Source organism: the organism of the source record quoted next, unplaced genomic scaffold (assembly GCF_019419815.1).
Source record: "Pyrus x bretschneideri cultivar Hongxiangsu unplaced genomic scaffold, Pyrus_bretschneideri_v1 Contig7, whole genome shotgun sequence".
Lineage (NCBI taxonomy): Eukaryota > Viridiplantae > Streptophyta > Magnoliopsida > Rosales > Rosaceae > Pyrus > Pyrus x bretschneideri.
The window spans coordinates 2,413,875-2,430,013 of record NW_025999809.1 but is presented as its reverse complement, the minus strand read 5'-3'; the positions used below and the strand labels follow the sequence as shown (position 1 = coordinate 2,430,013).

The following is a 16,139-nucleotide window of genomic DNA, read 5'->3' as shown; positions in this document are numbered from 1 at the left end:
CTATGTATATCTTTTTAGTGTCGTTGTCATATATTTCATGTTGAGTTCATTCAATTTACAAACTATCATTGTTGTTGACTGCTATTGCATTAGATTTATACGCAGTTGTGTTACATACAAAAAAGTAGTATATATAACTCTGACTTTTCACACTTTCATCTATTCTTAATGAGTTTCCATTTCCATTTTCTGTTTATGTAGCTGCCGAACTTGGGGCTGTAGTTTTTGACATCAGAAATGAGTTCAATTTCATGGACTGGCTTATTGAGGTAACACATTCCGACTTTGGTTAGAAACCTGTGATGTGAATGAATTGTCAATAGGTTTGATTGATTGTGTTTCTGATTACTGCTAGTTTGAGCTTATATGTGGATGAGACATATTCCTTACCAGTCAATCTTACAGGCAGCTTCTTAGAGCAATATCGAAGCTTCAATTGGTTAGCGGGACATCAATGTTACTAACTAGCATGCAATTGTGAGGAGATTCTCTTCTCACGTCAGATAAGGGATAGACAAAGGGAAGATGTCATTTACATGCAGAAATCTAGTTCCCCTCTTCTTCTCCCCTTCATTCCGTTAGTTATAATGTTATAATGAGGATACTTATCAAGGCAGCTCAATCATGGAAAAAGGTCAGAACCCATTGTACATGAAGCACAATTAGATTTCACTTGGTATTTCTTATAGGAACAATTGTATTAATAATGTACTTGGTACTCAGGGAAGTAAATTGAATCAGCTTGAGCTTCTGTCCTTCCTCATTTAGCCATGCCCGTCGGGCAGCAAATTTTTAATAAACTGCTTAGTGTATGTAGTATGTTCCAATTCGAGCAGGGAAGCAAGACCAGCAAGCAAATTACTAGCAACAGTTTTATGGTTTTTTCACAAACTAGTAAACTAAACTATTTGGACGGCATACACCGTGTCACAGGCTGCACATGAAATTTATTTACCAATTGTGAATGCACAAGGGTGATGGCTACCTTGAATTAGAAGGCTCAAACTAGAAAAAAAACTTACTGGAGTATGCAACAAGTCATTGTACATTGAATTTCGCCTATGCAGCTGAATGCCACCCTCATCTCTCACAGAAGCGCTACCTGCGGGGTTTCCTTTTTCTTCTGTTGTTAATGTGCATTTGAACCTCAGATTGTGACTTAACATACAAACGATGTCTAGTTGTTCTTTTTTAGATTCTTAAAGATCAGTGTTCTTTCTCGACACATCTGGAAGATGTTAAGTTCATTCAATTTAAACATTGTCATGGTTGCTCTTCTATATGCCCTAGGGTTTGCTCAGAAGTTCTGTAGCTTAGGCTTACTGTTTAAGTAGTTGAAGACTTCATCATTTATATACTGGTTGATATTTCATTGGATAAATCAATCTACATGCCTGCCTTAGCTTAATATATGATTGGTGTCTTTTCAAAATTTTAAACTCTATAGTCAATTTAAAATCATGGTGCCGCACTCATATCTGTTAGAATCGACCATGTAATTTTGGTTAATAATATAGAAAATCGAGTTTTTGGATTGAAATTCGGGCTTGAAGCGGTAGATTGGGGTCTTGTGGTTCTCTTTGTAGCCCTCACGACGATTTTGGAATGGGCTTGAAGTCCACACATTGTGTGAACCTCAAACATACTTGATGACCAATCTGGAAGACTCCCCACACATACCATTTTGAAGTTATTTGCTTTATGTGCTTCCATATGTCATTGCAATGTTGTATTCGTTTTGTGTTTTGCACATGTATAAGGGTGTGTTCTCGTTTGGTTGTTATGAATACATATTGAGTGAACTTGGGGTTCATTTCAATCTTGACTCAGATGTTTTAAGCATATTCTAGAAAAGATGGAATGCCTTCCTAATGGGTTATACTTAACAACAATTTGAGTACTAAAGGCCCATTATGTGCCCAGCCCTACCCCCATGTTCCGAAGTCTTTATTCTCTTTGACATGACTATTTGGGACACCCAGGTTATAATATGTTGCGCTGTATACTTAAGTGTTCACACAAGCATCCCCTTATTCGAAATAACGATCTTGTGCTCTCTAACACACCATGTTAAGCTTGATCTTTAGGAAAATTGAATACTAGACCATCCCCTACAAAATTTACTAATGATCATCCATCTTTTTTGAAAAGAATACAAGGGAATTGTGGACCAATCTAACCAAGTTGATGCATCGACAAGATGTTCACATGTTTGCTTGTTGTCCACAAGAAACACTTTATTTACGAAACTCTTAACGCAAATTATTAAATTACGACTCACCACGCTGATTATCCTATAAAGTCAATTTGACTGGATAACACTAGGGAGTTTATCAAAAACTTTTGATGACTATTGCATGTCTCAAGGTATTGAAGTTGAACATCCAATTCCTTATGTTCACCCGAAATGGTCTAGCAAAAGTGTTCATTAATCGCCTTCAAATGATTGCAATGTCCTTGGTCATGTGAATAACAGGTTAATGCCCTTTCATGTTAATTAAGAAGTCATATTTCGAATTTTCCATTGTTGCAATCTATGTTGATGACATGAATCTCATAAGGTCTCTGAATGAGCTTGAAAAAACTGTCGTGCACCTAAAGTTTGGAATTTAAGATGAATGAGCTTTGGAAAACTTGACATTGCCTTGGTCTAGAGATAGAGCATTTTTCTCGAACGATATATCGGTCTACCAACTAAACTACACCCAATAGATGTTGCATCGCTTTAATGAGGACAAAAGAAAAGTCTTCGATGACTCATATGGTCATCCGAACTCAAGATGCAAAAATGAGATCAAATTCATCCTAAAAATGAGGATGAAGAGGTTTTGGAATGCAAAATTCCTAATCTAAGTGCAGTTGGTGCTTTATTGTACTTGGTTGAGGAATGCGATTGATCCCATAAGAACCTCATGTGGTTTTTCTTCCATCGTTGATGTTCCAACAATGATTTATGAAGACAATGTTACATGTATCCCCCAGTTAAAGAAAGAATACATCAAAGGCGAAAATATCAAGCACATTGCTTTGAAGTTTTTCGTCACTCATCAGTAACAAGAGCATCAGAAGATCAAAGTCCAGCTGATTCAATTCCAAGACAATCTTGTTGACCTACTTACGAAGTCGCTGCTGAAGTCTACCTTTTAGAAGCATGTTTATGGAATCAGATTGTGTAAACTTTCATATTTGCATCAATGGTAGTTCTCTTGAGGCGTTTTGTCGAATTCAAGGGGAGTATCACAAAGTATACTCTCATGACCGCAATGTCTTTTCCCTTTTAGTAAAGGCATATTGAAAAAGAAAAAGGAATAAGAAATTTCAGGAGGATTCAAATTTCTTCAAATTGCAAAAGGATTCAAATTTTAGCAACAACCAAACATCAACAACCATCAAATTCTTAAACCTTAAAATTCAACCCATTCCCTAATAATTTATTCCAGATTAAACCCTAAATTCAGAAATTCATCCCCAGTTCGAAATTGAAACCCTAATTCCCATTCACAAATTCTTAAACCCTAAAATCTCTTGCCCTAGTAATTTATCCCAAATTAAAACCCTAAATTCTAAAACTCATCCATATCGAAATCAAAATCTTTATTTCACAATTCATAACTAGAGACGAGAGGGATGAAGTAGTGGTGGTTTGTTGCTATTTAGAACTAAGGGGAGATAGACAGCCAACAGAGTAGGTCGTGATGGTTGGGTTCAAGATCGCGAAGATTAGAGAGAGGTCAAGGTTCAAGATTTTTGCTATTATATTGCAATTGAAGACGATGAGTGGTGTGGTGTGGTCAATGGTTAGTGGTCTTCGTGGAGTGGTTGGTCGGCTTTTTGATAAGCGGAGAAGAGGTCGACAAAGAGGCTGTTAGAGTTGAAAGAGTGGGAGTTAGGCCATCTCCAACTGAAGGAGGGCCAGAGGGCTTTCTTTGGCCCTATAGTCCTCCAAGAAATTAATATTTTAATCAACAATTGTTTGGGCCCAAAATAATATTATTGGGCCGAGCGTAGGATTGTGTTCGGCCTAAAGCTTTTTTAAATATACTATAGGCTGTATGGTGGTCTTAAGCCGCTCAGTTAAGGCGGTCGAGTCCTATTGCAAGAAGGAGTGATTTGGATAAGAGCAGATGGGTCGAAGTCCTAGTACGTTAAGGGGTCCTAATACAATGAGGATTCTTGGCCGGAAATGAATACTTCCTTAAAAGGGGGAGAGTTCAAAGTCCTCATAGGAGTAGGATCGGTCGAGATAAGGTTGGATCAGAATAAGAAGTCTTAGTCCGAATATGGTTTCAACTCGATTTTAAGGAGGATTTGTTGCTATAAATAGATAGCAGAGTGCATTATTGAAGCCCCTCCAATTCAACACACAACTATCCTGCGCAAACCTCTCAAACATCTTGAGATTTTTTATTTTCTTTTTCTGCCAACACACCTTCAGTTTAGATAAACAGCACTGTGAAGGCAACCGGTGAACATCTTCAGTTTGGATAAGTAGCACTGTTGTAGTAGAATCAGCCGACCGAGGAGCACCTTCAGTTTGGATAAACAGCACTACGTCGAGGCTGACTGGTTACCTATCCAAGTCTCGGTCGAGAAGGGTTTCCGAATCCTTATTGGCAGAGGTCATCTTATTAGCCTTCTCGGCGAAGTAAGGTATTACAAGTTACAACATTCGGCACATTGAACGCCGTAGTGATTTTATGATTGGATATTCACAAGTGAGTTTCAGAGTTCAGCATTCTGACAGCTGAACCACATTTACCACCAAGACATACATCTCCTTTGAGTACTTGTGTCCATATAGTCTGGTGTCGATTCGATGTGCTTATACTCTTATGAATATAATCACTGTGATCGAATCCGACGACGATGATTCGTGAACTTCGCAGAACTAGCAGCCTTGTCTTCAGGCTCGAGAACCCGAATGTCGAGACTTGTTCCTTCCGCAGCCACAATCGCAAGATAAAGAAGTCAGCAACGCGCTTAACGCAACATCAACAAATTGTACTCCTCGGCCTAGTTCGGTCGACGAGTTGGCATGCCTCGCATCAACCGAATAACGTAGTTAGCTCATTAGTTACTTGGCCTACACGCCACATAGGCTTGTAATTTTTAGGTCAACAACAGTGCATAGTCATATTTCTTACCATCTTTAATCGATGGGCCAGAGGGCCACATGCCAAACATAGCCCTGTGACAAAAAAAACATCTCCAACCGAGGGCCAAAAGGCTATAGGGCCAAACATAATTTATTATTAAATTTAAAAACTACAACTTATTTATTTCAAGTCAAAAGTGAGAGGTCTTATTTAGAGTATAAAAATAAAAATAAAATAAAATAAAAAAGGAAGTGAAGAAATGAACTTTGGAAATAGGCCTATTATAGTGAGTGGGAGAGTCCCACATCGGCCATGGGAGAGAATTGAGCAAGCAAACATGCCTATAAAAGGAACACCCCAACATTAAACTAACCATACCTTTTTGGACCTATAATTAAATATTTTATAAAAAAAATTTAGCCCAAAAAAAAAAAAATTTCAAGTCATGGTAACTGACGTCATTTAGCAATTGGTTTTAAATTTATGGCCCGGCCCGGGCTAGCTGGTTGGCTCCTTTGGGCCAGCCGGTTGGCCCTTTTTTGTCCCGTATGGCTCACGAGCTCTTTGGCCCTCTGGCTCTTTGGATCATTCGGTTGGAGATGGTCTGAGATACTGAAGTGAGGTCAAGAGAGATAGAGAGAGTTGAGCTTAAACAAATGGTTGAGATCCAATCTCAACCAAATTCAACAATTAATATTAAATATAAAATTATATTCCGCTTCGGTTCGTGGTCACCAAACAAATGCATAATGAAAACCGTATACCGAAACTTTATATTATATTCGGTTTTTTGTTTTTTGGTTTTCTGTATAATTCGATTTTAGGTTCGGTAATTTTTGGTTTGGGTTCGAGTTTATCTAGAATTTTTTCCAGCACGAATATTAATGATCCATATGAAGATGTGAAACATCGACATCCTGCATTAACTTATTTTTTCTCCTTATGACTAATGGATTACAACATCAACATTTTCATGAGACTTTTCTTTTGATATGCGCCCCTACTATAAGACTCGTGCTAGCAACTATTGTAATTGACAACAACAACCAACATCTCCTAATCATAAATACACGATGCGACTGCTTCTTAAGTTGTACACACTCAAGGGGGAGTGCTTTTACATTTTCAATTCGATTTGATCCATTCGTTCCTAGAGTTATTTACTCGATCGCAAACATTTCTAGAACACTTCTAACAGAGGGACACATATTCAATTTTGGAAGGACTTATTATCAACCTCTTTCACATATGAATCTGTCTTGTTCAGAAGCGAAGACCTTGCATCAGTATCTCGATTTCAATTCATTTCATATGCATAAGCCCTTCTCTCTGCCTCTACCGTCCCCTCTCTCTTACCCACTTTTAAAATTTAGTTTACAACAGAGCTCATTTCATCTTCTTAACTTGCAACTACAATCACAGATGGAAAATCAAACTTGAAGAAGTTGATTGGTATATTGCGGTTTGTTTCGGTAGAAGGATCTGCATTCTGCACTGAAAGAATTCATTTGCAAGAATCTATATTCGAATCCCCGTCCCTATTATTACTCATCAGATATTTGTTATTGAAGGAAGGACTATAAGTTTTTGATTTAATATTTCATAATACAATTCCTCCATAGCCACGCAATGCCATTACCAAGATTTCGAGTTAGAAGTAAAATATAAGTTCGGTTATCAATTCAAGGGGTTCCGTTGTGGAAATTTTAGCTAAATCTCTTCTCTGCTCCAAGGTTTGAATTATGCTTCCATCCGTCTATGATTTTCATGTTCTCGTTAGCCCTTCTATTAGGTTGTTTTCTTCGCCAATTAACACAACTCCCAAATGGTTGGAATGTACTGATGAAATGGAGTGGAATTGAAAAATCAACACCATCATCACATAGCAAACAAATATCAGAACCGGACCAAAAATCTAGAGCAGCAAAGTAGTGGCTAAGACAATGACCAAACGTTGGATGAGACGATAACTAAGAGATGGATTTGTGAGCATGTTGCGGCGTTGTTGGCTGTGTTGCCACGTTTTCTTTACATTTGTAAGAGGCCCTTCCTAACCTCAAATCTTGGCCCCACCACTGCACTGTAACCATGAAAGCATTACCATAATAAACTAACCTCCAGTGACTTAATCATCCCAAATTCCATCCTTTGCTAGTTATCTTGTCCTTCTCTCAGTCGCCAATTTTCCAGATACCATTCATGTAATTTTATTATTCCCATTGCCAGAACGTAACCTATGATTATAATTCCATAAAAGTACTCCTCCACTCCCATAAGCATCGACATAACATTATTATAAACATTACACACGTAAATAAAAAAACATTATTATAAACATTGCACACGTAAATAAAAAACAACATGACATATAAGCTAGAAATTCAACAACATATATACAAAAAAGAAATATTACCATAATAATTTTGTAATACAGCAAAATGAATGTCCAAAAAAAGGCGAAAATACAACTAAGAAATATTACCATAAATATTCCTCCAATCCCTTTACCATAAACTTGGAGCATACCATCTCAAGCGACACCGTGTTCCGATGTTGCTATAAGCCTATTTTCTCACTAAGTAGAAGATGCCGATCTCACGAGATTTTATTGGCCAGCTATATTGGAAAGGAGGAAAATTGATGAACAGTCAAACAACACAAAAAGGGAATAAGAACTTTTTGGTGAAAGACTTCCACGTCCAAAACAACGGGTAAACTTTAGGAAGGTTTAACAAAACACTTTCGATATTGTTCATTTTTAACAAAAAAACTACATTTATATCTTTCTCTGATACTATTCACTATACCTTTTAAAAAAAAAAATTTCGTTTTTTGAACTTTTCGTTAATTTTCCTTAAACTTTATACCGTCTGCCAGAAAACTCTCCATTTTCTTAGTCTAAAGATGTCAAGTATCTATCCTGGTATATTAATGTTTTTCAAGCCAAATCCTTTTCGTCCAATACATATGTTTCATATGCTTAGCCAGCCTTTGTCTTTTTGTCCAATACATATGTTTCATATACTTTTCTACTTTTCAATAAGAATATGCAAGCAAAGAAGAAAAGTACAGCTCAAATGGATAACAAGGACGGAAAGAAGCAAGAGAAAATACAAACTACACCAACATTGGGCCAAATAGCAGACCAACACTTTCTGCTACTCCTACCCTCCCGCATGTATCATATAACAAGTGAAAGTTCTTATCAATAACCTTTTCCAAATGCCAAATTTATATGAAGATAATTTACATCCATGAGGAAAATCGTGGGATGCAGTACAACAGAGGAATTGAATTCCAGCAAGTCCAGCGTAATTGCCGCATTTCATATTCTGCAATTGGCAGCTGGACAAGAAAATAATAACTTGATTATATTAGATGCATGTCAATAAATGATGAATCGTAGAGAAAATTAGCATATGGAGTTACAGAGTCCTATCCTTCTAACCATAATTCAAAAAGTGACCTACAGATGCGGCCTGAAGGAAAGATACCCGTTAAGAACCCAAGAACTGTAAAACAAGATGAACAAAAGGGGTACCGTCTGACAAATGGATGTAGACGGTGGGCATTCTATTTTGATTTTTTCCCCAGTCAACCAACCTAAACCCTTTCTAGTTAATTATCAAGACATTGATGGGGTTCAGATGTAGTAAACAATAAATTCCTGTAATATTTATTAAGGCACTCACTGCAGTAGACAAACTGGTTGAGATCCAGAGTCACCCTGCCTTGCTTAGCTGTATCAAATGAATTAAACAGATTACTGCAACAAAAAAAGGGCAAACGACACCATTAGTCTTTGAAATAGCATCTTATAAAATATTGAAGATTGGTATTTGTCTAACTTAATTAGACGCAAAACCTCGAGTTTTGATAGTCAAAGATCTCAAATCCAAACCTGGCATAGACGTGTGTGTGTGTGTGTGCATGTAAAGATAATTTGTCTATGCTAACTTGGGAAATATGATAAGACTCCTTAAATCTGAACTAAAATTTTAAATTCACGTGTGTGTGCGTGAATTGAAATGCAACCTACCGAGCAGACTGCAAAAATATACAAAGAGATATGAAGTCATCTAGTCTGAACATTCCTTTCTTCTTTTGATCAAAGCTCTGCACAATTAATAGGAAAATGAATGAGATATCAAACCATCTCAAGCCTTGAATAAACAAGAAGCACCACATCTACTTTCTTGTTTCTTTATAGAAAAAGTTGAATATCCATGGAGGTGAAAGAAAACAATGCTTTCGAACAAATTTCACAAGAAATGTTGAGATTCTCAATTTTCATCTTCAAATCAAATTAGATGATATACCTCACAGACTGTGTAGAAAGCAGGAGTGTCCAGCAAGAAGCCGATTTTCACCAATGCCTGTCACAATGGTTCAGCAATTGAGATTTCAGAAAAGAAATAGCATAGAGAGAGGTCAGGGAGGAACAGCCTTCCTATTACAGTACTATCAAACGATATATAGCCTTCAAGTTCCAGACACATTCATTACTAAAGATCTACCAGCAACGTATCTAAACACACAAACTTTTTGTTTTTAATCCAAGACAGAAAATTCGATACTACCTCATGCACATCATCAGTAACAAGATAGCCACGTCCCCTGTAAAAACAAAACCAACAGTTAGACAGTTGCTAAATGCTTACAAGTACACGCAAACCAATTACCCTCATCTCAAATATTTGCAACCAAAAGGAGAATACAGATAATATGCACAAATGAATACATTAGTTGTAACCTTGTAGGCATGGTGGTATGTATATTATGCACGATGGGCTCATGAAGGCCAGTGCATTGCATTGCATTGCCAAAAAGAATAGGCTGAAACATAAACTTTATAAAGTGCTCTAATTTCATAACAAGTCCACATTTTGCAAAAGATTGTCAAGTGACGACTTTGTTTGCATGGGGAGAAAAAAAATTAACAGCCTAATTTCAATGATACACATTAAAGTGCACGAATTATAAAGAAAACATTAAACTGCTAACCACGTCTTAAAGCAGCCCACTTAAATTAACAGATAAGATGAATCTTAGGGTATTTGTTGCTTCATACTAACACGGTTGAATCTATCAATATACCTTTAATTAGGATTATACAAAGACGCTGCAACTCACATATCACAACAGTACTTACTACAGTGGCCAAAACAAATGCTTAAATATATTAGAATTGGCATTGAATCACCTCTCACGGTCCGAGAAGGCTTGTTGGACCTGCAAAGCAGACAAGTTCCCAGGAACATTACATATAAGTTTTATAAATACAAGTTTTATAAATACTCATCATGGCATCCTCGAATTGAGGACACTATAAAACAGAGTAAATACATCATGCAACAAAAAATTACAAGTTGCATTTGTATGGTCAAAGTTTTCACCTTGAGGAGGAACTTGTTAAGCGCAAGAAACTCTGTGAGAGAAAAATCGTACCAAAATCAGCGAACCCATGTTGCAGATTCATCGAAATTTCAGTATTAAGCATAAAAATCATAACAAAAATTACGAAATTTTGAAACAATTTAAGCATATATACCTTCAAAGCTCATAGTCCCATTCCTATCAAAATCATACATCCTGCAAAAAGGCCACATCTTTATCAATTTCTGCAACTAAATCAACAACCCCACATACAAATCCACGATATTGATGCGTAATTTATAAGTATTTGGACCTGATCATTTGCTGGACAACTGAGAGAGGGAAGTCGAGGTTTCCAACAGCAAGAGCGCTCTGATCACCATAGAAACGTCGTCGTTAGTTAGAGGAAAACGAAAATTGGGTATTTTAGGGAAGATGAGGGCGAAGGGATTGGAGAAGACGAACCTTGAGCTGAGGCGCTGTGATGTTTCCGGTATTGGCCGCGTCAACTCGCGAGAACCACTCTCTCAGAGTCGACGAGTTCTCCATTTTTATTTTTTTTCTCCGTGAGAGTGACGATTACAAACTCGGTGTTTCACCCTTTATTCAATCTTTTTTTCTTTGAAATCGTCTGGAAACGCAGCGTCGCGCGGCGCCTCACCTATTATTAATCAGCAATAATGTGGTGACTCCTCTTCACCACTGTAGTGGAGGCTCACTTGTTTTATCGTTTACCGTTTCTTTTCTTTTACCAAACGATATTATCTACACTAAGATGATGGGAGTGCGCTAAACTTCACAATGGGTTAGCAATAATATGGTGTATCGATATATGTTGTTTGTCTAATGAATTATTTGAATAATTTATTTATACCTTTATTTGTATCATTTCTCTAACAGAGAGGTGGGGCCGTGAGGCCCACGAATACGCGAGTCTTATCTCTAATTTAGAAAGATAATACAAATAGATAGTAAAAATAACATTTTGTTCTTAAATTAGGACATTTTTGTGAAAAAATAGATAAAATCTTAAAAAACTATTAATGTGAGGTAGAAATTGATCAAAATAAAAGTTCAAACATAAATGTGTATAAATACTCTGGAATTGTTCGCGCTTCTTCAATTTAAAGTTTAGAGAAAAAGAAAAGAAATCTATTTGTTAAGGTTTTACAAATCATCATAAACTTTGGGTTTGAATCTCATTCCCAACATTTTTCTCTTACAAATGAAAATGATTACTGACACACCCCGACCCAAATCAGGACGTATTAGCCGTTACGATAGGGTGACGTAACCATGTGCACAGTGCGGAAGCTAAGAATAATAATAAAGTACGAACAAATAAAAACCAAGCTATACACTGAGTAATAACATACATGTGCAAGCGTAAGTGTGAAAACAATATTCAAAGCACAGAAGACCTAGTGCAGTCCAGGGGAATAAACACTAACTAAACACACCCAGAGGTTGTCCTACGCTGGTGATAATCTATCAGATATGCCGTGAATTCCTAGAGAGTCACCAAAAGAGCAAACCAAACTAGAACCTGAAAGGGCGCAAAGCAGAAAGTGTGAGTGGGCAAAAACAAAGCTTTTCAAAATCATTTCATTAACAAAAGTTCTAACCCCTCGCCGTAAAACCTGTATAGTTTTCCAGAAAATAGAATATACGCACATATAGAAAACATGCTCAGATATATGTCATGTCGAATGCCTCTACATAAAATGTAAGTACTCAGGTAATGTCAATCAATGTGTGACATCCCACATCGCCTAGGGGAGTGATCCTTATATACATATTCTCATCCCTACCTAGCACGAGGCCTTTTGGGAGCTCATTGGCTTCAGGTTCCATGGGAACTCCGAAGTTAAGCGAGTAGCGCACGAGAGCACTCCCAGGATGGATGACCTATCGGGAAGTTCTCGTGTGAGTTCCCAGAAACAAAACCGTGAGGGCGTAGTCGGGGCCCAAAGTGGACAATATCGTGCTATGGTGGTGGAGCGGGCCGAGGAAGTAATCCGCCCCGGGCTGGGCTATGACAACTTGTCACACCCCAAAGTCGAAAATAAGAATGATAATCGAATTAGGGCATAAATAGTATCTAAACTTTTTTTTTTTAAAATTTACAACAAACGTATGACGGAACCAGAGCCATCTAAGAGTTCACTTAACCATGTTTATTTAATACAGCATGAGTTTAAAGAGTTCAACTCTTACAACATACTCTTAAGATACTAAAACACTTTATTCTAAGTACAACTAGGAAACAAGCACACACATGCAATCATGAATCATCAAAGTCGCCATCTCAACGGATACCAGCCTTTAAACATGGAACCTAATGGAATAATACTTCCACAATCTACAATTATCCACCACGCTAGGAAGAAGGCCGGTATCCGTTGAGACGGCGACTTTAATGAATCATGATTGCATGTGTGTGCTTGTTTCCTAGTTGTACTTAGAATAAAGTGTTTTAGTATCTTAAGATTATGTTGTAAGAGTTGAACTCTTTAAACTCATGTTGTATTAAATAAACAAGGTTAAGTGAACTCTTAGATGGCTTTGGTTCCATCATACGTTTGTTGTAAATTTTAAATTTTTTTTAGATACTATTCATGCCCTAATTCGATTATCATCCTTATTTTCGACTTTGGGGTGTGATAAGTTGGTATCAGAGCTTAACCCTAGCTGTGGTGTGCCGACGAGGACGTTGAACCCCTAAAGGGGGGTGGATTGTGACTTCCCACATCGCCCAGGGGAGTGATCCTTATATGTATATTCTCATCCCTACTTAGCACGAAGCCTTTTGGGAGCTCACTGGCTTCGGGTTCCATGGGAACTCCGAAGTTAAGCGAGTAGCGCGCGAGAGCACTCCTAGGATGGGTGACCCATCGGGAAGTTCTCGTGTGAGTTTCTAGAAACAAAACCGTGAGGGCGTGGTCGGGGTCCAAAACGGACAATATCGTGCTACGATGGTGGAGCGGGCCCCGGGAAATGGTCCCCCCAGGGCTGGATGTGACACAATGCCATGTAATCTGTCAACCGGAGTCACCTAACGTGACCTGTACGGCTGAATCTAGAGCTCAAATCTCTAACTTACTAACTATACCTGCACACGAATCGAAACCACCTAAAGTGGTCTGTACGACAGGACTGGGTGTAAATAAATACACTCAAGTGCTACGATCATGTGAAGACTAGGCGAATAATTACGGGTCATCTATGAGTTGGAACCACCTATAGTGGTATGTACGACAGGACTGTGCACCTAACTTGGATCTAAAATGAGCGTGTGGTGTGGGAGGTGAACATCACGTGAAGGACTGTGCCCCACTCTGGGCGGGAGCATTAACACTGAGGGTGCTGGTTATGAGCTCTCTATGCATCTCAAATCACTACTAATCACAAACATAAACTATAACTTACCTGGCACTTACCTGTGCATCCGCAACACCAAACATACATATATGCAACTACTAATGCATAATTAAATAGGCATACGCAATGCATGGCATTTAAAACATATAAGCATTTCATTTTATTTTCTGGGAAAATCCACAAGTATATAGGTATATACGGAAAACCAAAAGCCCACTCACTGGTATATGGAAGGGTCGTAACCCCCTTGCTACGAGTGACTGTGCTCATCCTCGGGATATGTCTCACCTATATGTTAAACAACTATAAAAATGTTAATTTAAAGCACATAACCAAAACTAGGTAATAACTTCTCATGCAATGCTCAAATGGGGTGTGTGAATACACCAACGTGATCTACTTAACCTCACGAACATCCCCATATTTTTAAAATAATTTTTCGACGTCTAGTGCGCCCCCACGCGCCGGCCAAAGCACGGCCACACGTGCAAGCACGTGCCTGGCACACTGACGGCGTCAGTTAAAGCCATCAGGAATATTCTGTTAAAACTAACAGATTTCGTTAAAGTTAACCTAACGCCTTTAGGAATATTCTTTTCAAACTGACGGAATGTTTTGTCGTCTTCTCCGGGCAACCTCCGCCGCCATCGCCGTCGTTGGAAAACTGGAAAATTTTCTAATCTTTGTTTCTCACTCATTTTTCAACCAAATTTCATGCAATTGGTACCAAAATGAAGTTTACAACAAATAGAACAAAACCTTACCACTTTCAAGCCCTAAAACCCACGGAATCTCGCCGGAGAAACTCCGAAAAATCTGGCCAAACCTGCAACTCACAATCCCGACGTCCAAAATCTTCAAACGAACCACCCCGAGCTTCCTAAGGACCTCACCAAGCTTCCTACAAGCTTCAAATTCCCTTAAACGCAACAATTCACGTGTGCATGAACTGTGACCAAATCGGGGATCTCGAGTTTGACGTGAAATCGTAGGATTCCTTACCTGAAATGGGTATGGTTGAACTCGTATGAAGCTCACGAACACAAAGGTATGGTTTTCAACTTCGATCCGTAACGTTTTCGAGTGTTTTGATCCTTGTCCGTACGTAAGTGATGAAGAAAAGGGAGAGATAGATACGGGACAGGGCAGAAGATGAGAATGAGAGTGTGGGGATGTGTGTGTGGTCCAAAAGCAGCCAACCAAAACCCCAAACAACCACAGAACGAAACAAAACCACTAGGGGCAAAACCGTCATTTCACACCTGCGGTACGAATAATTCGGGACGGGCTGTCACAATTACAACTTAAAAGTGGGACAAAAAGAGGAAATGGGATTTTAATCCATATTTCAAAATGCATATATTATTTATTTTCTTATTGTGATTAGTTTTTGCCAATTCCAAATCCGGAATGTGACAATTTTTATAAGTTGTGAATAAATAGATTTGAATTCCGAAAGCATAACAATCAAATTGATCGAAAAAAAAGTAGGGGGTAATTAGATCTAGGAACAAAACCCTAAACTAAAGGAAACAAAATTTTACTCTTAAGTATAAGCAAAACATGAGAAAAACTTAGCTGATGTTAGAAATAGGCAAAAGTGAGAAAGATAACATTTGTTAGAGATAGAAGTGGAATGGATGCAATGCATCACACTATTTATTTTCCTAACTATATCACAAAAGGAATGCACGTAAAGAGAGGAGAAAGAGATATTTGTATTATTACTTTTACTTTTTTTCTTTGTATGTTGTTATGAGATTACAAACATACCTTTATTTATAGGAATTTTGAGTTATTCAGCATCTTACATACATAAATAAAATATTTCACCTTCCTATCTAATGCATTTAATGACTTTCACCAAAGTCCACTTTAATTAACTTTTTTACCCAAACACTTATGTGACATTTACATCACATTTCACGACAGTTGAATGCATATATGGTGAGCGAATTGATATATACCAATGATTATGTTATTAGCATGAATGATTCTCGTTAGTATGAATGCTGCTTGGATTGGGCACACATGGTTCACATTGAAGGGCACACTTTTCACATTGCATAGATAGTTCGAGGGGCAACTTAAATATGATTCACATTGCACCTACACAAACAATCCCTCTCATTCATTCATCATTCAATGGATTTTTTATGTTTAATTGTTTTACAGCATTAGGTATGGGTTGTTCAAGAATCGGATAATAATTTAATTTTGAATTCTTTATCTACAAGAGCGAAATATAAATATCGTTTTGACGAATAAATTATTATTGATACTCAA

At 37.7% G+C, this 16,139-nt stretch overlaps 1 protein-coding gene across 1 annotated transcript; it reads right to left on the bottom strand.

The window, feature by feature from the left end:
• Positions 1-8,154: 8,154 nt before the first annotated feature.
• LOC103937697 (sorcin) lies at positions 8,155-11,098 on the bottom strand. The gene is made up of 10 exons (XM_009347641.3): positions 10,938-11,098; positions 10,786-10,844; positions 10,648-10,688; positions 10,493-10,524; positions 10,300-10,328; positions 9,677-9,713; positions 9,416-9,472; positions 9,136-9,212; positions 8,789-8,862; positions 8,155-8,441 (listed from the first exon to the last, which is right to left on the bottom strand). Exons 1-10 carry the CDS (start codon positions 11,019-11,021, stop codon positions 8,422-8,424), a joined length of 510 nt encoding a protein of 169 aa, XP_009345916.1. The 5' UTR covers positions 11,022-11,098; the 3' UTR covers positions 8,155-8,421.
• Positions 11,099-16,139: the final 5,041 nt, after the last annotated feature.

What these genes read in the sequence shown, in the direction of transcription:
- LOC103937697 (XM_009347641.3), bottom strand. Translation starts at nt 11,021, where the DNA reads ATGGAGAACTCGTCGACTCTGAGAGAGTGGTTCTCGCGAGTTGACGCG. An exon ending in GTTGTCCAGCAAATGATCAG is followed by an intron (nt 10,689 to 10,785) that starts GTCCAAATACTT and finishes GCCTTTTTGCAG; the next exon opens with GATGTATGATTTTGATAGGA. An exon ending in TGGGACTATGAGCTTTGAAG is followed by an intron (nt 10,525 to 10,647) that starts GTATATATGCTT and finishes TTTCTCTCACAG; the next exon opens with AGTTTCTTGCGCTTAACAAG.